At 47.9% G+C, this 23,247-nt stretch overlaps 1 protein-coding gene across 6 annotated transcripts in view; it reads left to right on the top strand.

The window, feature by feature from the left end:
- The window catches only part of ANKRD13B (ankyrin repeat domain 13B), a 281,995-nt gene that overhangs the window by 199,913 nt on the left and 58,835 nt on the right, over window positions 1–23,247 (top strand). For all 6 annotated transcript variants that reach the window (XM_073565456.1, XM_073565446.1, XM_073565444.1 and 3 more), the window contains exon 2: window positions 17,325–17,460. In XM_073565456.1, coding sequence (XP_073421557.1) covers window positions 17,325–17,460 — 136 coding nt within the window. The remainder of the gene's footprint in view (window positions 1–17,324; window positions 17,461–23,247) is intronic.

Below are 23,247 nucleotides of genomic sequence, written 5' to 3'. Positions count from 1 at the left end.
GGGTCCAGACATGTGACTGTGCCAAATTTTGTGGCTGTAGCTGTGACGGTGCTGATGCCAATCCCGGACATACATACATACATACATACATACATACACACACTTGAGCTTTATATATTAGATAAGGATGTCAGGGCTATCCTTATAGACTGTTCATGTCTTTGTCAGTGGGCAAAATCAGCAAGGAATCAAATACTTCCCCCACTGTATATGCCATGCATGCTATGCTCCTCTGGGAAATTAAATATGCAAATTGTCTCTTCAGAGAGGAAGAGGACTAGCACTCTAGCTCAATCTATTGGAAGCAGCCATAGGTGGCTTAAGCCTGTTTCACACTTACGTTTTTCCTGTGCGTTAGCAGCCGCTAAAATGGCGGATAACGGATCCGTGGGCGATGAAACACCAACGGGAGCCACCGGACCGTTGATGCGCCAGGATCCGCCGATCTCGGAATTTTAAAGGAACCGCGGCTGAAAAGAAAAAATGACTACCGGCGATGTAGCGGGCAGAGGAGGCGAAATCTCGGGCGATGTCGCGGTGAGTGGAGGCGAGATCACGGGCGATGTTGCGGTGAGTGGAGGCGAGATCTCGGGCGATGTCACAGAGAGTGGAGGCGAGATCTTGGGCGATGTCGTGGTGAGTGGAGGCGAGATCTCTGGCGATGTCGCGGTGAGATCACGGGCGATGAGGCGAGATCTCGGGCGATGTCGTGGTGAGTGGAGGAGAGAGAGAGAGAGATTGGATTTAGGGTTAAACATGTTGGAAAAGAGGAAAATACGGATCCGGACAACAAAAAAACGTTGCATTGTACGTTCGGTGATCTCAGCGGACGCCAAAATTTTGGCGGATCTGCAGAAATACGGATGCAACGGACAATCCGCAGTCAAAATCCGCCGATAATGAAAGTCAATGGGGAAAAAAACGGATCCGCCAAGATAAATGGCGGATCCGGTTTTTTTGCAAATCGGCGGATTTTGACTGATGGTGACAAACGGATGTGTGAAACAGGCCTTATCTGGGGCAGTTAGAGGAATCCGTAATGTTATTCAGTGTTGCAAGCACTAGTCTGTTATGTATTTCCATGTATCATTGATACTTCATTCTTTTTTTATTATTAAAATCTTCATCAATTGTGCTATCCAGGAGCCTTACATCAGCTTAATGTCCGATATAAATTATATAAAATATAACCTTTATTAAACCTTTAACTAAAACAAGACAACCACACAGTGAAACAACCAACCGTGCCACCTACCATGGCCCTAGATAGGAGCCCTATTGTTGAACTACCTGACAGTGGAGGTTGGTACCCTGAACACAATCGAGATTGGCACCCCCGCTCCACGGCGGCTGTACCCTAAATCTCCTATATACCCCTGGGTTAGTGCAACATACGGTCACTCAATTGTCCAGGAAAGGAGCTTTATAGAGGTTGCCAAGATAGAGGTAGTTGGGTAGGCAACAACAAGTGCAAAATGAGTGCAAGTGACACAGACATTAAAGTGACATGTGCAAAAACAAACGAGTACCTAACTATACTGTTCCCTGTGACTGAAAGCCTTCCTGTCAGCGGAGGTTGGCACCCTACTGGTCAGCGGAATGGCGCCCCCGCTCCGCAACGGCTGTCCCTTGGAATCCCTGATATCTCTAATGATGCTTAGGGCAGCACAGCAATACAATAATATGGAAGGCATAATTTATGCCAGCAATATAATTTTGACAAATGCGGCAGAAAAAATATATTGATAACAGTAAGGCTACTTTCACACATCCTATGTGTGGGGTCCGGCGGCGTGCGGCGAAAATCCGGGCCGCCGGATCCGGCCTGCATCCGTGACACCGGATGTGTATGCGGCGAGACATACGGCTCAGACATGATTTAAAGGAGCCGCAAGAGGAGGTGGACAGAGGCAGCCGCTGAGAGACAGCTACTGAAAGGGAGGTGAGGGGAGGAGAGGAGACAGAGGAGAGGGGAGGGGAGAGGAGAGGGGGGTGGAGAGAGAGACATGGTGGGTTAACACTTAGTGTCCAGGCGAGAGAATCTCTCTCTCTTGCCGGGCACTTGTGGGGTTAACCCCACAGAGAGATCTCTCTCTCTCACCCAGACACTGTGAGTGTTAACCCCACAAGTGCCCGGCGAGAGAGATCTCTCACAAGTGTCCGGGTGACAGAGAGAGATCTCTCTCTCTCTCACCGGGCACTTGTGGGGTTAACATTCACAGAGTCCGGGCATGCACTGTGGAAAAAGCCGGTCCGGCGCTGACAAAAAACGTTGCAGAGAACATTTTTTACAGATGCCGGACGGCTAATTTTTGCCGTGTCCGGCAGCAACCGGACACGACGCATAACTATCCGGCACGATGCGGCGACCATGAAAGCTTATGGGACAAAACCGGATCCGGTGCTGGATCCGGTTATGAAAAATTTCACCGCATCGTGCCAGATTACAAAAACCGGATGTGTGAAAGAGGCCTAAGAAGATCAAAGGGTACTCAAGGTTGATGGTTGATAAAAGAAGACCTCAACGCGTTTCTCCTAACCGGATCATCAGGAGGTAGATAATCAGATGCAATAGGGCTCCTTTCTAGGGCCATGGTAGGTGGCACGGTTGGTTGTTTCACTGTGTGGTTGTCTTGTTTTAGTTAAAGGTTTAATAAAGGTTATATTTTATAAAATTTATATCGGACATTAAGCTGATGTAAGACTCCTGGATAGTACAATTGATTTTTGACCTTACTTTTTCATATTAACTCCTACATTTTCTAAAATCTTCATCAAGCTTAATATAAAATGAACATTATGCAGATTTGGAATGGAATATCTATGAAGTCCAGTTTTAATGTCTTTGTCTCCTTTTAATCTGCTTTTCCACTAAACTGAATATAATTGCGGTAGCTTTTTGGCTATTAGTCTTGATACAGTATATTGTATTCCTCTGTAATTCCTCCGTTATTAGGACTGCATTATCTATTATGAAGTGGAGTTAGCACAGCAGGCAGAGAATAAGCTGAATTATTTTGATTGTAAGCATCGTTCCTATTCTGCTGTGTTCCGGACTTTGCCCTTACTGTTGCCCTTAAGCCTGGCTTCATTCGGCCATACTGGTTCCTGTGACATCACCGCCTGTTGGTCCCGCCCGCCGGGTTTAAATAGCTTTCCTGGACGTGACTACCTTGCTTGTATATCTCGTCCTGTACCTGATCTGCTAGCTGGGAGTTGCACGCTGTGCTACCTCCTTCCTTCCTTCTGAATCCACCTGGATTACCTGCTGCCTAACCGCCGCCGCCTGGACCTTCTGACGGTGTCTGCCTGAAGGCTCCTTCCAGCCCTGCCTCCACCGCTCACCGCTCCTACAGCACTCACGGTATGCGCTGAAGATCTTGACTGCTGTGTGCGTTTCACCTGAGAGACTTATCCCTGCTACCTTTACACATTCAGTATCAATTACCTAGTGACTTTCTCTGCCACTGCACTGTGCTCGAAGATTCCCCTCACGCAAGGGAGAGGGCTAAGTGACTGTCCTTGCCTGCATTCTTAGGACTGTGTCTGCTTACATCTACATTGTGCTGGTGTGCAACTTGCTATCTACTGGACTGAGTTCTGCTGCTGTTACCACTGCTGTCATTGTCTGGCTCCGCCAGCACCTGTGCTGTTCTGTGCTGCTTGTTTAATACAAACTACTTTCACGTATACCTGTGTCTGTGACTCTATCATCTAGCCACTGTCTTCATAGAAACCTACTATACATCATTACAGGATATACAAGCCACCAATATGGAGACCGCAGGTGTATAGTCCCTGGAGAAACGTGTAAGCAAGCAGCTTGCTTTGATACGGCAGGATGTGGCAGGCATTAGGACCCAGCTGGACACGCTGGAGCAACGTATCGAACACAACGCCGGGGCAGCAGAGGCACAGTTGCAACGACTGGCAAATCGGATTACGGCGCTGGAACAAGCAGCTCCTCTTCAGGGTGATCGTGTTCTGGCGTTGGAGCAAGCGATTCCTATGCAGCTCGATCGGATTGCTGCTCTGGAACAGGCCCCAGCCGCGCAGGTAGCAGGTGCTGTCCGGGATACTACACCGACCTTCCCGAAGCTTCCACCCTTCCGGTTCGCTGGTGAGAGGGATAAATTCCGAGGATTTTTGAACCAGTGCCGGATCTTCTTTGCTGCTCATGCCCCACAGTTCACTACTGAACGCTCCAAAGTTCTGACTATAGTCATGCTGCTGTCTGGTAAGGCGCTCGCATGGGCCAACCCTTTGATTGAGACCGACGACCCCCTGCTTAACTCTATGGACAATTTCATTGCCGCAATGACGCAGATGTTTGATGACCCGAACCGAGCTAATACTGCTGAGACGACGCTGCTGACCCTTCGGCAGGGGAAGCGTTCGGTGCTGGAGTATGCATTGGACTTCCGTAGATGGGCTTTAGACACCACCTGGAACGGGGCAGCCAAGCAGGCCATCTTCCGCAGGGGATTGTCTACGGCAGTTAAGGATGAACTGGCACGCGGGGACTCGCCCGTGCTTCTTGGGGACTTCATCAATCACTGCATCCGCATTGACAATCGACTCTCCGAGCGCAGACAGGAGCGCTGGTCTGATCTACGGTTTAATAACACTGTTCCGTTCTCTTCTCCCTCCAGAGATGTCACCAGCAGGAGGAATCCCGAGCCCGAGCCCGAACCGATGCAGGTGGATGCCGTACGTAGAAATCCTCCTGATGCCCGCAAGGAGCATCGCTTTAAGGAAAACCTGTGCTTCTACTGCGGGGGGACCGGTCACTTCATCTCCGAGTGTCCAGTCAGGAGACGTAAGACGGCTGCAGCTATCATTGATTGTAACTCCGAGGCGGGGGAGTCCTGCGTCCTAGATCTGAACAATTCGGGGGGCAGAGACAATCAGAGAGACCTGGACTTTGCCGATATGAATTCGCTGGCATCTCTTCCATTGAACGCAGTGGTGATCTCGATGACATCCGTCGTTTCCTCCTACTCCGCTACTAAGAAGAATTCCCACTATTACCTATCCTTGAGGGTCTGCTTCCAGGGTCGGTGTGTCGAGAGCGCCGCCATGTTGGACTCCGGGGCCAGTGGGAACTTCATGGATATCGCGTTTGCAAGGAAGCATGGAATCAGGGCAGTGAAGAGGGAGTCGTCAGTCTTGATGGAGACAGTAGACGGGTCGCCACTTACATCTGGACCGGTAACCATGGAGACTGAGTCGGTGAAGGTATGCATTGGAGAGGAACATGTGGAACATTTGTCCTTTTTACTAATATCTTCTCCTCACTTCCCTATTATCCTGGGGTTACCTTGGCTCCAGGTTCAGAATCCTCGCATCAACTGGGAGACCAGGGAAGTGCAGTTCCCTCCAAGTTCTAACAGCAACCCCGCTATTCCTAAGGTCGCTGCTATCCCCAAGGTAGTAGCTACGACTGAGGGACAATTACCACCGGAGTATCAGGATCTGGCAGAGGTATGTGACAAGAAGAGGGCAGATATGTTACCTCCCCACCGGCCTTATGATTGCCCGATAGAACTGGTATCTGGGGCGGAGATCCCATTCGGGCGTATTTACCCTCTGTCTGGTCCTGAATTAAAGGCCTTGAAGGACTTCATCGACGAGAATCTCGCCAAGGGCTTCATCCGACCGTCTACTTCTCCTGCAGGTGCACCAATCTTCTTCGTGAAGAAAAAGGACGGGGGTCTGCGTCCTTGCATGGACTACCGTGATTTAAACAAGGTAACGGTCATGAATCGGCACCCGCTACCCTTAATCCCTGAACTACTGGAGAGGGTGAAGCAGGCTAAGATATTCACCAAACTGGATCTTCGGGGAGCCTACAATCTCGTGAGAATTCGGTCTGGAGATGAGTGGAAGACGGCCTTCCGCTGTCGTTATGGACACTTCGAGTCACGGGTCATGCCGTTCGGACTACGAAATGCTCCTGCAACCTTTCAGCATTTTGTTAATGACATTTTCCGAGATGTGCTTGATGTATTTATGGTTGTGTATCTCGATGACATTTTAATCTTTTCCAGTGATCTCGAGGAACATCGGCTCCACGTGAGGACAGTGCTGCAACGCCTGCTGCATAACCATCTTTACATCAAATTGGAGAAATGCGAGTTCCACAGGGCAACAGTGCAGTTCCTCGGTTATGTCATCTCTCCACAGGGTCTCCAGATGGACGATCAAAAGACCAGAGCGATCCAGGAGTGGCCAGCGCCAGGATCGGTGAAAGAAGTTCAGAGGTTTGTGGGATTCGCCAACTTCTATAGGCGCTTCATCCGTAACTTCTCTGAGATTGTGGCACCCATCACCCAACTGACTAAGAAGGGGGTACCGTTCCGGTGGACTCCGCAAGCCCAGGAGGCGTTCACACGGCTGAAGGACAAATTTGTGTCGGCTCCCATCTTAAGACATCCAGACCCAGACCTGAGCTTTACTCTTGAGGTGGACGCATCGGATGTCGCCATCGGCGCAGTATTGTCACAGAGAGGAGGTGAGAAGGCAGTTCTTCATCCTTGTGCCTTTCTTTCTCAGAAGCTATCCCCGGCGCAGAAGAACTATGACGTAGGGAACAAGGAGTTACTGGCGATTGTGACGGCATTCAAGGAGTGGAGACACTTGCTGCTGGGGTCCTCAACTCCGATTACAGTTCTTACCGACCACCGAAACTTGGAATTCATGCAGTCCGTAAGATGTTTGAACCCACGTCAGGCACGTTGGAGCTTGTTTCTAAACCAATTCAACTTCATCATCTCCTACAGGTCGGGGGCACGGAATGGTAAGGCAGATGCGCTATCTAGGATTGCTGCTCCTGAGGAAGTGATTGAGTCGTCTCCTAGTACTGTTGTGTCTCCCGCTCATTTCATCTCTGCAATCCATCATCAGGATCTTCTGTCTGAGATCAAAGCAGCATACGCAGCAGATCCGTTGCTAAGGCAACCTACCCCCGAAGTAAGCCTAAATTTCAGTGGAGGAGTGTGGTTACAGGAGAATCGGCTGTATGTACCAGAAGTGACAAGACTTGAAGTCCTCCGACTGATCCATGATTCTAAGATTGGGGGACATCGTGGAATAACGAAGACCCAAGAGTTCCTGGCTCGGTACTTCTGGTGGCCTTCGTACCGGAAGGACGTGGAGGGATACGTGTCATCCTGCGAGGTATGTGCTCGGTTCAAGACGCCTCGTGCGTCACCTTCCGGGTTGTTACAACCCTTGCCTATACCATCTCGTCCCTGGAGATCCATCTCAATGGACTTTATTGTTGAACTACCGGTCTCCAAGGGTAAGAACACCATTCTAGTGGTCGTGGACCGCCTCACTAAGGCAGCACACTTTATCCCTTGCGCTGGATTACCCACAGCAAAACAGACTGCAGACTTGTTTATTCAAGAGGTGGTCCGTCTGCACGGGGTCCCGGATGAGGTGATCTCGGATCGTGGGGTGCAGTTCACGTCTAGGTTCTGGAGGTGTTTCTGCGCGGCTCTGGATATTAGAGTAAGTCTGTCTTCGGCTTACCATCCACAGACCAATGGACAGACGGAACGTATGAATCAGACCCTGGAGCAGTACCTCCGTTGCTACTTAAGTTATCTGCAGGACGATTGGGTAGATCTGCTTCCCCTGGCAGAGTTCACATATAACAACTCGCAGCACTCCTCGACTAAGCAGTCACCGTTCTTTGCTAATCAGGGTTACCACCCAAGCATCTTGCCGCAGTTCCCCAAGGAGGCTGCAGTGCCTGCTGTGTCTGACCATCTTTCCTTCTTACAGCAGAATTTGGAAGCTCTAAAGACCACCTTGACGACAGCGCAGGAGAGGTATAAGAGAGCAGCAGATCGTACCAGGAGGCCGGCTCCGGTGTATAGGGTGGGAGATATGGTCTGGTTGTCTACCAAGAATCTGAGGGTGAGGGCACCGACTGTCAAGCTTGGACAGAAGTTTGTAGGGCCATACAAGATCGTGGCTCTAGTGAATTCGGTAGCGGTGCGTCTGAAATTGCCCCCTGCCTGGAAGGTTCACCCGGTGTTCCATGTTTCCCTACTAAAGCCAGTTGTACCAAATTCCTTCCCAGGGCGTACTTCCTCTCCTCCAGCTCCAGTGCTCGTTGATGGACATGAACAATATGTCGTGGAGAAGATTCTGGATTCACGGATCTTCAGAAGGAAGCTGCAATACCTGGTCAAGTGGCAAGGATACTCTGTCGAGGAGAATTCCTGGGAACCGGTGGAGAATATCTGTGCTCCGCGGCTGCTGGAGCAGTTTCATCTAAGGTACCCGGACAAGCCTGGTCGAAGATTGTCCGGAGGACATTCTTTAAGGGGGGAATAATGTAAGCATCGTTCCTATTCTGCTGTGTTCCGGACTTTGCCCTTACTGTTGCCCTTAAGCCTGGCTTCATTCGGCCATACTGGTTCCTGTGACATCACCGCCTGTTGGTCCCGCCCGCCGGGTTTAAATAGCTTTCCTGGACGTGACTACCTTGCTTGTATATCTCGTCCTGTACCTGATCTGCTAGCTGGGAGTTGCACGCTGTGCTACCTCCTTCCTTCCTTCCTTCTGAATCCACCTGGATTACCTGCTGCCTAACCGCCGCCGCCTGGACCTTCTGACGGTGTCTGCCTGAAGGCTCCTTCCAGCCCTGCCTCCACCGCTCACCGCTCCTACAGCACTCACGGTATGCGCTGAAGATCTTGACTGCTGTGTGCGTTTCACCTGAGAGACTTATCCCTGCTACCTTTACACATTCAGTATCAATTACCTAGTGACTTTCTCTGCCACTGCACTGTGCTCGAAGATTCCCCTCCCGCAAGGGAGAGGGCTAAGTGACTGTCCTTGCCTGCATTCTTAGGACTGTGTCTGCTTACATCTACATTGTGCTGGTGTGCAACTTGCTATCTACTGGACTGAGTTCTGCTGCTGTTACCACTGCTGTCATTGTCTGGCTCCGCCAGCACCTGTGCTGTTCTGTGCTGCTTGTTTAATACAAACTACTTTCACGTATACCTGTGTCTGTGACTCTATCATCTAGCCACTGTCTTCATAGAAACCTACTATACATCATTACATTGATCCTGTAACTGTTGGCTAAGCTTATACAGTCACATCTGGAGTGTAGGAGGTTTCCGATTCATAATGTCGATCAGTAATAAGATATTACTCAGAAATTAAATATGTTGTTTCTCAAAAATTTATTTTCGGCTGTTTCACCTCTAGAAAAATGCATCATAATAACACTAGTGAAATGTTAACATGTCCCAGATAGTGTTTAGCAAAGAATGTCAACCAGGGGAGACTGAGATTGAAAAGCAGACCCCACAAGCCCACACAAACATCGTCCCATGCCCATCTTGACAGTTCAGAAACTAGCCAAGCACAAAATACCCCCAGAATCACCAATAAAATACTACAGCGCAGCATGTAATACCTCCCCAGCAGTGCCAAATAAATACTACAGTGCAGAACAATGTACCTACACAAATACCACAGTACAGAACAATGTGCCTCCCCTACAGGGGTACACAAATACCACAGTGCAGAACAACATACAGTGGGGCAAAAAAGTATTTAGTCAGTCAGCAATAGTGCAAGTTCCACCACTTAAAAAGATGAGAGGCGTCTGTAATTTACATCATAGGTAGACCTCAACTATGGGAGACAAACTGAGAAAAAAAAATCCAGAAAATCACATTGTCTGTTTTTTTTTTCCTTTTATTTGCATATTATGGTGGAAAATAAGTATTTGGTCAGAAACAAGCAATCAAGATTTCTGGCTCTCACAGACCTGTAACTTCTTCTTTAAGAGTCTCCTCTTTCCTCCACTCATTACCTGTAGTAATGGCACCTGTTTAAACTTGTTATCATAATAAAAAGACACCTGTGCACACCCTCAAACAGTCTGACTCCAAACTCCACTATGGTGAAGACCAAAGAGCTGTCAAAGGACACCAGAAACAAAATTGTAGCCCTGCACCAGGCTGGGAAGACTGAATCTGCAATAGCCAACCAGCTTGGAGTGAAGAAATCAACTGTGGGAGCAATAATTAGAAAATGGAAGACATACAAGACCACTGATAATCTCCCTCGATCTGGTGCTCCACGCAAAATCCCACCCTGTGGGGTCAGAATGATCACAAGAACGGTGAGCAAAAATCCCAGAACCACGCGGGGGGACCTAGTGAATGAACTGCAGAGAGCTGGGACCAATGTAACAAGGCCTACCATAAGTAACACACTACGCCACCATGGACTCAGATCCTGCAGTGCCAGACGTGTCCCACTGCTTAAGCCTGTACATGTCCGGGCCCGTCTGAAGTTTGCTAGAGAGCATTTGGATGATCCAGAGGAGTTTTGGGAGAATGTCCTATGGTCTGATGAAACCAAACTGGAACTGTTTGGTAGAAACACAACTTGTCGTGTTTGGAGGAAAAAGAATACTGAGTTGCATCCATCAAACACCATACCTACTGTAAAGCATGGTGGTGGAAACATCATGCTTTGGGGCTGTTTCTCTGCAAAGGGGCCAGGACGACTGATCCGGGTACATGAAAGAATGAATGGGGCCATGTATCGTGAGATTTTGAGTGCAAACCTCCTTCCATCAGCAAGGGCATTGATGATGAAACGTGGCTGGGTCTTTCAACATGACAATGATCCAAAGCACACCGCCAGGGCAACGAAGGAGTGGCTTCGTAAGAAGCATTTCAAGGTCCTGGAGTGGCCTAGCCAGTCTCCAGATCTCAACCCTATAGAAAACCTTTGGAGGGAGTTGAAAGTCCGTGTTGCCAAGCGAATCACTGCTCTAGAGGAGATCTGCATGGAGGAATGGGCCAACATACCAACAACAGTGTGTGGCAACCTTGTGAAGACTTACAGAAAACGTTTGACCTCTGTCATTGCCAACAAAGGATATATCACAAAGTATTGAGATGAAATTTTGTTTCTAACCAAATACTTATTTTCCACCATAATATGCAAATAAAAGGAAAAAAAAAACAGACAATGTGATTTTCTGGATTTTTTTTTCTCAGTTTGTCTCCCATAGTTGAGGTCTACCTATGATGTAAATTACAGACGCCTCTCATCTTTTTAAGTGGTGGAACTTGCACTATTGCTGACTGACTAAATACTTTTTTGCCCCACTGTACCTCCCCTGCAGGGCTACACAAATACCACAGTACAGAACAATGTACCTCCCCTGCAGGGCTACACAAATACCACAGTGCAGAACAACATACCTCCCCTGCAGGGCTACACAAATACCACAGTACGGAACAATGTACCTCCCCTGCAGGGCTACACAAATATCACAGTGCAGAACAACATACCTCCCCTGCAGGGCTACACAAATATTACAGTGCAGAACAACATACTTCCCCTGCAGGGCTACACAAATACCACAGTACCAAACAATACACCTCCCCTGCAGGGCTACACAAAATTACAGTGCAGAACAACGTACCTCCCCTGAAGGGCTACACAAATACCACAGTGCAGAACAACATACCTCCCCTGCAGGGCTACACAAATACCACAGTGCAGAACAACATACCTCCCCTGCAGGGCTACACAAATACCACAGTGCAGAACAACATACCTCCCCTGCAGGGCTACACAAATACCACAGTGCAGAACAACATACCACCTCTGCAGGGCTACACAAATACCACAGTACAGAACAATATCCCTCCCCTGCAGGGCTACACAAAAATTACAGTGCAGAACAACGTACCTCCCCTGCAGGGCTACACAAAAAACACAGTGCAGAACAACATACCTCCCCTGCAGGGCTACACAAATACCACAGTGCAGAACAACATACCTCCCCTGCAGGGCTACACAAATACCACAGTGCAGAACAACATACCACCCCTGCAGGGCTACACAAATACCACAGTACAGAACAATATCCCTCCCCTGCAGGGCTACACAAAAATTACAGTGCAGAACAACGTACCTCCCCTGCAGGGCTACACAAAAAACACAGTGCAGAACAACATACCTCCCCTGCAGGGCTACACAAATACCACAGTGCAGAACAACATACCACCTCTGCAGGGCTACACAAATACCACAGTACAGAACAATATCCCTCCCCTGCAGGGCTACACAAAAATTACAGTGCAGAACAACGTACCTCCCCTGCAGGGCTACACAAAAAACACAGTGCAGAACAACATACCTCCCCTGCAGGGCTACACAAATACCACAGTGCAGAACAACATACCTCCCCTGCAGGGCTACACAAATACCACAGTGCAGAACAACATACCACCCCTGCAGGGCTACACAAATACCACAGTACAGAACAATATCCCTCCCCTGCAGGGCTACACAAAAATTACAGTGCAGAACAACGTACCTCCCCTGCAGGGCTACACAAAAAACACAGTGCAGAACAACATACCTCCCCTGCAGGGCTACACAAATACCACAGTGCAGAACAACATACCTCCCCTGCAGGGCTACACAAATACCACAGTACAGAACAATATACCTCCCCTGAAGGGCTACACAAATACCACAATACAGAACAATGTACCTCCCCTACATGGCTACCCAAATACCACAGTGCAGAACAGCATACTTCCCCTGCAGGGCTACACAAATACCACAGTGCAGAACAACGCACTTCCCCTACAGGGCTACACAAATACCACATTGCAGAACAACACACCTCCCCTGCAGGGCTACACAAATGCCACAGTGCAGAACAACATACCTCCCCTGCAGGGCTACACAAATACCACAGTGCAGAACAACACACCTCCCCTGCAGGGCCACACAAATACCACAGTGCAGAACAACATACCTCCCCTGCAGGGCTACACAAATACCACAGTGTAGAACAACACACCTCCCCTGCAGGGCTACACAAATACCACAGTGAAGAACAATATACCTCCCCTGCAGGGCTACACAAATATTACAGTGCAGAACAACATACCTCCCCTGCAGGGCTACACAAATACCACAGTGCAGAGCAACGTACCTCCCCTGCAGGGCTACACAAATACCACAGTGCAGAACAACGTACCTCCCCTACAGGGCTACACAAATACCACAGTGCAGAACAACGTACCTCCCCTGCAGGGCTACACAAATACCACAGTGCAGAACAACATACCTCCCCTGCAGGGCTACACAAAAATTACAGTGCATAACAACGTACCTCCCCTGCAGGGCTACACAAATACCACAGTGCAGAACAACGTACCTCCCCTACAGGCCTACACAAATACCACAGTGCAGAACAACGTACCTCCCCTGCAGGGCTACACAAATACCACAGTGCAGAACAACATACCTCCCCTGCAGGGCTACACAAATACCACAGTGCAGAACAACATGCCTCCCCTGCAGGGCTACACAAATACCACAGTACAGAACAATATCCCTCCCCTGCAGGGCTACACAAAAATTACAGTGCAGAACAACGTACCTCCCCTGCAGGGCTACACAAAAAACACAGTGCAGAACAACATACCTCCCCTGCAGGGCTACACAAATACCACAGTGCAGAACAACATACCTCCCCTGCAGGGCTACACAAATACCACAGTACAGAACAATATACCTCCCCTGCAGGGCTACACAAATACCACAATACAGAACAATGTGCCTCCCCTACATGGCTACCCAAATACCACAGTGCAGAACAGCATACTTCCCCTGCAGGGCTACACAAATACCACAGTGCAGAACAACGCACTTCCCCTACAGGGCTACACAAATACCACATTGCAGAACAACACACCTCCCCTGCAGGCCTACACAAATGCCACAGTGCAGAACAACATACCTCCCCTGCAGGGCTACACAAATACCACAGTGCAGAACAACACACCTCCCCTGCAGGGCTACACAAATACCACAGTGCAGAACAACACACCTCCCCTGCAGGGCTACACAAATGCCACAGTGCAGAACAACATACCTCCCCTGCAGGGCTACACAAATACCACAGTGCAGAACAACACACCTCCCCTGCAGGGCTACACAAATACCACAGTGAAGAACAATATACCTCCCCTGCAGGGCTACACAAATATTACAGTGCAGAACAACATACCTCCCCTGCAGGGCTACACAAATACCACAGTGCAGAACAACGTACCTCCCCTACAGGCCTACACAAATACCACAGTGCAGAACAACATACCTCCCCTACAGGCCTACACAAATACCACAGTGCAGAACAACGTACCTCCCCTGCAGGGCTACACAAATACCACAGTGCAGAACAACGTACCTCCCCTACAGGGCTACACAAATACCACAGTACAGAACAATATACCTCCCCTGAAGGGCTACACAAATACCACAATACAGAACAATGTACCTCCCCTACATGGCTACCCAAATACCACAGTGCAGAACAGCATACTTCCCCTGCAGGGCTACACAAATACCACAGTGCAGAACAACGCACTTCCCCTACAGGGCTACACAAATACCACATTGCAGAACAACACACCTCCCCTGCAGGGCTACACAAATGCCACAGTGCAGAACAACATACCTCCCCTGCAGGGCTACACAAATACCACAGTGCAGAACAACACACCTCCCCTGCAGGGCCACACAAATACCACAGTGCAGAACAACATACCTCCCCTGCAGGGCTACACAAATACCACAGTGTAGAACAACACACCTCCCCTGCAGGGCTACACAAATACCACAGTGAAGAACAATATACCTCCCCTGCAGGGCTACACAAATATTACAGTGCAGAACAACATACCTCCCCTGCAGGGCTACACAAATACCACAGTGCAGAGCAACGTACCTCCCCTGCAGGGCTACACAAATACCACAGTGCAGAACAACGTACCTCCCCTACAGGGCTACACAAATACCACAGTGCAGAACAACGTACCTCCCCTGCAGGGCTACACAAATACCACAGTGCAGAACAACATACCTCCCCTGCAGGGCTACACAAAAATTACAGTGCATAACAACGTACCTCCCCTGCAGGGCTACACAAATACCACAGTGCAGAACAACGTACCTCCCCTACAGGCCTACACAAATACCACAGTGCAGAACAACGTACCTCCCCTGCAGGGCTACACAAATACCACAGTGCAGAACAACATACCTCCCCTGCAGGGCTACACAAATACCACAGTGCAGAACAACATGCCTCCCCTGCAGGGCTACACAAATACCACAGTACAGAACAATATCCCTCCCCTGCAGGGCTACACAAAAATTACAGTGCAGAACAACGTACCTCCCCTGCAGGGCTACACAAAAAACACAGTGCAGAACAACATACCTCCCCTGCAGGGCTACACAAGTACCACAGTGCAGAACAACATACCTCCCCTGCAGGGCTACACAAATACCACAGTACAGAACAATATACCTCCCCTGCAGGGCTACACAAATACCACAATACAGAACAATGTGCCTCCCCTACATGGCTACCCAAATACCACAGTGCAGAACAGCATACTTCCCCTGCAGGGCTACACAAATACCACAGTGCAGAACAACGCACTTCCCCTACAGGGCTACACAAATACCACATTGCAGAACAACACACCTCCCCTGCAGGCCTACACAAATGCCACAGTGCAGAACAACATACCTCCCCTGCAGGGCTACACAAATACCACAGTGCAGAACAACACACCTCCCCTGCAGGGCTACACAAATACCACAGTGCAGAACAACACACCTCCCCTGCAGGGCTACACAAATGCCACAGTGCAGAACAACATACCTCCCCTGCAGGGCTACACAAATACCACAGTGCAGAACAACACACCTCCCCTGCAGGGCTACACAAATACCACAGTGAAGAACAATATACCTCCCCTGCAGGGCTACACAAATATTACAGTGCAGAACAACATACCTCCCCTGCAGGGCTACACAAATACCACAGTGCAGAACAACGTACCTCCCCTACAGGCCTACACAAATACCACAGTGCAGAACAACATACCTCCCCTACAGGCCTACACAAATACCACAGTGCAGAACAACGTACCTCCCCTGCAGGGCTACACAAATACCACAGTGCAGAACAACGTACCTCCCCTACAGGGCTACACAAATACCACAGTGCAGAACAACGTACCTGCCCTGCAGGGCTACACAAATACCACAGTGCAGAACAACATACCTCCCCTGCAGGGCTACACAAAAATTACAGTGCAGAACAACGTACCTCCCCTGCAGGGCTACACAAATACCACAGTGCAGAACAACGTACCTCCCCTACAGGCCTACACAAATACCACAGTGCAGAACAACGTACCTCCCCTGCAGGGCTACACAAATACCACAGTGCAGAACAACATACCTCCCCTGCAGGGCTACACAAATACCACAGTGCAGAACAACATACCTCCCCTGCAGGGCTACACAAATATTATAAATATTATAGTGCAGTGCAACGTACTTCCCATGCAGGGCCAAGCAAATATTACAGTGCCAAACAATGTACCTCCCTGCAATGCTAAACAAATATCACTGTACAGCACCACTGGCATCAGCAGTGTCACCCTTCCTACACTTTCCCCACTGATGGCAGCAGCGTCCCTCTTCTCATATTTTTCTCTTTGGCTTCAGCATTGTTCCTCTTCCCCATTTGCAGCAGTCTCGACACCCTTCCCATTTCACCCTTGTGGTCATGTTGGCCCCTTCCCAAACTTCCCCTGCTAGCATTCTGCCAACCTTTCCCTTTCTGAAAGTAGTATTGTGACCCACTTTTAGAAGCATCATACTTTTTCCAACACCACCCTGGTTGTAGCAGCAATGTCTCCCTCCACCACACAGGTAGCATTGTCCCTTCTCCTAAGCTTACCTTATTGGCAGTAGCATTAGCATATATGATAAAACAATTTGGTGGTTCGAATCTGCAAAGAAAAATAAACAACGTGTATGAAGTTTCAGAAATCCCATTCACGTTCCTGTTACTGTAAAGTGCAGCATTTTTTATTCTGCAGGAAATAAGATATCAGCAAAAGCACGAGCCCTTAAAAGAAAAATTACCGCAAAATCGTTTTTTCAGATGATTCATTAAACAGATGTCAGGTTGGAGGTGACAGCTTCTTTTGTATTTAAAACATTTTAGGTTAGACTGTGGTTATGTGCGGCCCACATTAATGATGGGCAGGATAGTGAATATTGTCATTTGTCCCTTTATTATACATTATTACTTACATGTTCGATTGCACAAAACAAATAAGTATAGCACTGTATTATTTTGTCCACTGTATCTCTGCTTAGGGTGAAGAACTGAGAATCTCTATATTTATGAAGGCCTTTTTTTTTTTTATTTGTAGGACCAGATTGAACAGGTGGACCCTCGGGGACGGACCCCACTGCATCTTGCTACCACATTAGGTTACTTGGAGTGTGCTAAAGTACTGCTCAATCATGGGGCGGATGTCAGCAAGGAGAACCGCAGTGGATGGACTGGTAAGCGGCAATATACATGATTACTAAAAGAAGAATACAATAATTTAGCATATTTCGTCTTAATTATTGCCATGGAAATGTTTGCTGCACTCTGCACATTCTCCTCAGACGTTTTCTTGTCTCTCCTGATTATTTTAAATAAAAGCCAGGAAATTTTCAAAAAAAATTTTCGGACATAAAATCCACTATGTATTTAATTAGGGGAGTAAAGCTAGAAAAATGTGTTCCAATTGATGCACGGGGGCTTATGCACAAACCCGAAATGTACGGTACCACATTTGTTGCCTAAAGCAACCAATCAGATTACAATTTTTACATTCCCAGTATAGAATTAATCTTGTTGGCTGCAATAGGAATTACTAATAGTTTTTTTCATGAGGTTCCTAATGTATTATGTACCTGCAAGCAAAAACCTCCTTCTTTAGTTTGAAGTTTTCTTTCTATAGCAATATATAGCCGGATAACACCTTCTTATGAGAGCACATGCGCTCATTGTTAGCTTGTTCTGTGCACACAGTAGTGCGGTCAGCCTGTCTACGTGTCTACCTGTCTGTATAGTCGATTGGCTTCATGTAGCCGATCAGCAGTCATTTAACCATACAGGGGGAGGATGTACAAAGTTTATTCTCTTGCGGTAAGCCAGGTTGCAGGGGCGCACAGAACTGATTGTTGGGATCTTAATTAGAAGCAAAGGCAGCAGTTTAACAATGGGACATTTGATAGTAAGTTCCCTTTAGGCCACATTTCCACAGTGAGCTTTTGGTGAGTTTTTGATTTTGCAGATTCCTTGTGTTCTTTAATTTGTGTTTTTGACCCTGTGTTTTTTTGTCTCTTGTTGGTGTGTCATGTTTTAAATAAAGCTGCTTTGTCTTTGATACTTCCTGGAATATGGCTTGGGCAAAACTTTATTGATATAGTCTTTTGCAGATTAGATGCTTTTTCGATGCGTTTCCGCCGCTGAAATGCACTAAGAACACGTGTGTTCCTTACCTGCAGATTTTCTACATCTATGGGAAAAATCTGCACAGAAACCTCAGCGAAATCGCAAGAGAAATTAGCATGTTGCAGATTCGAAACATTAACCGCAGGTCTGTTCAAGCTTAGTGACAAAAAGCACAGAATGCATGAGATTTCTATAAATCCCATCCACTTTGCTGGATCTGTAAGGGTATGTGCAGATGATCCGGAACTAGCAGCACTTTGGACGCAACGCATGTCCGCTGCGTCCAAAGCGCTGCCATCTGTTGAACGCAGGTTAATCCTCGTGTTCGCTGAATCATGGGGATTCACTGCATCCAATACATTCTATGGGTGAAATTTCTTTTGTGAAGACTCATGTCTCCACAAGAGAGATTGACATGCTGCAGTCTGGAGAGACACGCCGTATGTCAGTGGTTGATCCGCGGGCGTCTGTGGATGCATAGTGGACATGGGATTTCTTGAAATTCCCTCCACTATGCTGTAACATCTGACTGCTGCGGGTTTGACGCTGCATAAGTACACTACGTCCAACCCGCAGCGCTTACTAACCGTTTGCACATACCTTGAGACATGGCGTTTTTGATACAGTGAAAATACCCAGTGTGAAAAACGCTCCAAAAACTCATTGTGGGTACACAGCAATAATGTCCAAATCCCATAGAATGTGGTACACTGACAATTTTATATATTACCCAAGGGTCGGTGATAACTTGGTCATGGATTGGGGTCTGACCATTGGGGTCACCACCGATCCTGAGAACAGGGCTCTAAAATGCCCTATCGACTGCCTCTGGTTGTCCCACTGAGAATAAATGAAGGATTGGCATGCGTGTGTGTCCACGGCTCCATCCTGACGAGGGGAGTTAGACCGCTGTTCTCAGAATCGGTGGAGGTCTCAGCAGTCGGACACCCATTTATCAACAAGTTATTACCTATTTCATGTGTAGGAGATAACTTCTAATGTTGAGAATAATACTTCAAGCCTGTAGACTGTGAGCCCTCGCGGGCAGGGTCCTCTCTCCTTCTGTACTTGTGTGTGCCTTGTCTTTCACACTAGCGTTTTTTTGCGCTGCGTTTGGAGCACACATCAAACGCATACAAAAAAACGCTTGTAAACGCAGCGTTTTTTTGGGACATATTCGTGCCCGGTAAGCCAAAAAAACGCAGCGATTATATGCGTTTGTAAACGTTTTGCATGCGTTTGCGTGATTATTGCGCATAATGTCACAATCACAGGATTCAAATCATTGACCAATTATGACTCATACTCTACCAATTGGACAGCAGTGGGCGTGTGTTATTGGAATTCCTTATCTAGACCCAGTTTACAGCTATTCTTCCCAGTTGCTAGCAGTTTTTGATGAAGACATGGATCTGCGCTGGAAAAGCTTTCACTTCAACTTGGATCTGGACATTAGGATGGCTCAAGCTTACGCAGTTGCTTGCCATGAACAAAGAGAGAGAGACAGCGAAGACGGCAGCGGCGGCATTTGTGGATTCATCCTATTGTTGAACTCCGGGAGAACCGTGGAGCGTACCACACCCTCTACAGCGAGCTACAGGCAAACCCGGATAAATTTACGGATTACACACGGATGTCCCAACAAAGCTTCATGTATTTACTTGGTCGTGTACAAGATGTCATCCGTAGACAGGACACACAGCTCCGTCGTGCGATTCCTGCCGAGGAACGGCTCCTGGTCACATTATGGTACGTAACCACTGACTGCATGATAGTATTGGTTCTTTGATGTAGTACTATATTATGGCAGAATTCTTGATCTGCCATGTACTAAAAGTATGCTGCATTGGTTTGAGGCATTTTTTTAAAGAAAAGGATGCATATTTATTTATTGGTGTGCCCTTTTTTTTTTTTTTAATGTGTAAAAAATCCCTATACACAAATATAAATTCTTGTTGTTTCTTTGTGTCCCAGATTCCTGGATACTGGAGAGACCCTCTCTTCTCTGCACTTCCAGTTCCGTCTTGGAATAGCCACCTTGTCTGGAATAGTTGCAGACACCTGCCGGGCTTTGTGGGACGTTCTCTGTCCAGAATTTATGCCCCTGCCCACCGTGGAAAAGTGGCTTGAAAATGCAGAAAGATTTTGGACAGTCTGCAATTTCCCTAATTGTTTGGGTGCGGTGGATGGGAAACACATCAGGATTATAAAACCCAAGAGAACTGGACCAGAGTACTACAACTATAAAAAGTACTTCTCTACAGTACTAATGGCCATTTCTGATGCAGACTGTAAGTTTGTTGCAGTGGACATTGGTGCATTTGGGCGTGGAAATGACTCCAGGCTTTTAAGAACTCAGACATGGGACGGAGGTTGTATGGCAACCAGTTCAATTTCCCCATGCCACGGCCTCTTCCCAACACCGAAGGTCCGCCACAGCCCTTTGTAATGGTTGGGGATGAGGCATTCTAGATGTGCCAGCACCTGCTCAAACCATACTCCAGCCGGGACTTGGACCACACTAAAAGAATTTTTAATTACAGGTTGACCAGGGCCAGAAGAACTGTAGAGGGTGCCTTTGGTATACTAGTATCCAGATGGCGAATTCTCTCCACAGCCATTAATCTTAAACCAGAAACTGTGGATGAGGTGGTGAAGGCCTGTGTTGTTCTACACAATTTTGTGATGGATAGAGAGCACCCTAGTTTTGAACTAGCTGATTCCTTTCCTAACCCCTTGCCAGAATTTAATCAGCACCCTCTATGGTCATCTGTTGAAGTAGGGCAAATGAGGGACCAATTTGCGACCTACTTCACCTCTGATGTTGGACGGGTGGCCTGGCAAGAGCAAATGGTGTAACCTAATTTTTATGTGTTGTGTATGTTAATAAAATGCCTGTGTTTATACCTGTATGGTTTTTTCTTCAAACTATGATACAATGCCAGGTTCATGACCATATGACGTGTATTTTCAACATCATCTCCTCACTTTGTAAACACACATTAAATAGAGTATGAGGTTGTTTAGAACTTGGTTCACCAACTCCAGTCCTCAAGGCCCACCAACAGATCATGTTTTCAGGATTCCCTTTGTATTGCACAGGTGATGCAATTATCACGTGAGCAATACTAAGGAAATCCTGAAAACATGATCTGTTGGTGGGCCTTGAGGACTGGAGTTGGGGAACCCTGATTTACAAAGTCTATCTATAATAACCTTGGATTGTATTCCAAACAGTAAAATGATGTTACAAAACACCATAGTAGATTAACTGATAAGGATACTCATCAAGGTAACAATAGATAGTCCTTGCAGTCAACACCATCATCTATTACGCTACCTGAGCAAAGACACTGAGGCCATGTAAAAAATGAACGTATACTGAGTTTTTCTTGTTTGCAGATACATATCTCCAAAATTGACAGACGAAACATGTGTAATTTCTGGAGCTATGTGTACACAAAAAAGAAAAGTGTACGGCGCAGTGTGTGTACGGCGCAGTGTGTGTAGGCGGCGAAAGACACATTAACCAAACATTATTTGAACACAAAATATACAATGTTTATTTTTTTTTTAATAAAATTATTTTCACTTAGAAGGACGTTTGGGAGAAGTGTTGGATACTTTGGGGGTGTGGAGAGAGGATGAACGGCTGGAAACTGAGGAAGGGGTTCTAGGTGAATTTGCTGCTAAATTACTGGGGGAAGGGAGGTCAGGCATGATAAAGGAGGAAGGAGGTTGCGAAACATTGGAAGGAGAGGGGGGATTGAGTAACAAAGTCTTTTGTTTTTTCTTCTTTGGGGCAGGAGTCACGTGCCTGGACCGACTACCACCGTGTGACCGCCTTCCATGGCTTGACCGCCTAGAGCTGCTGGTCCGTGGACGATGTGAATAAAAAACAGAATGAGAGTCTCCCCTAGGGTGCTCGGTGGTGGCGCTGGCGGTGCTCCTTGTAGGTGTAATGGTGGTGACGGTGCTCATGGAAGGTGAATTATGCCCGGTGCTTCTGGTGGGAGAAGTGTGGGCGGTGCTCCGATCTGGTGAAGTGGTGGCGGTGCTACTCTGATGTTGAGTTTTGGAGGTGCCATGAGGAGGCGAAGTGTTGGCGGTGATCCTCTGCAGAGTAGTGGTGGTGGTGCTCCTATGAGGAGATGTGGTGGTGGTCCTCTGAAGAGTGGTGGTTGGGGGGTGCTCCTTGTATGGTGCGGAGTTGTGGTGATGCTCTCATGCATTGGAGAAGTGGCGGTGCTCCGATCCGGAGATGTTTTTTCTGTGCGAACAGGTGAAGGGGTGGTGGCCCAACGAGATTTAGCCCTGGAGGTGCGCCAAGATGTGGTAATGGTGGCAGTACTGGTGCTCCAGACAGGAGCAGCGCATGACATGGTGGTGGCGGCGGGGGTGGAGTGTCCAGCAGCACTCGACATTGGTGTGGTGTAGTGGTGCCCAGCTTGGCTAGGAATGCAGGTGGCTGTGCAGTGATATGCAGCAGAAGTCGGTACTGTGGTGAAGCGAGTCAGTGGTGGCACATGTGGGAATGACATCACTGACTGCTGCACGTACTGATTATGCTGCATAGCCTGCAAGTAAGCAATGTTGCAGGCGTGTAAGACAGTCAGCTGTTGCTCAGGACTAAGGTGATCCGCCATGCCCCGTTCAATTTTACTAAAGAAATTGTGCGCTGGTCTATTGAGGTCGGCCTCCAGCCGGTCAAGGCGCTGTGCGGAAGAGTGGAAGAGGTGTTCCATGTAGTTAAAACCACGTTCCATTAGAGAAAATCCACTTTCCACTCTTTCGGACAGCGTCTTGAGACTGGCATGAAAGGCCTCGCTCAAGTACATGAACTC

Source organism: Dendrobates tinctorius, unplaced genomic scaffold, assembly GCF_039654945.1.
Source record: "Dendrobates tinctorius isolate UK_male_01 unplaced genomic scaffold, ASM3965494v1 ptg000016l, whole genome shotgun sequence".
Classification (NCBI taxonomy): Eukaryota; Metazoa; Chordata; class Amphibia; order Anura; family Dendrobatidae; genus Dendrobates; species Dendrobates tinctorius.
The sequence above is the reverse complement of the archived record's forward strand: the minus strand, read 5'-3'. Positions and strand labels throughout refer to the sequence as shown.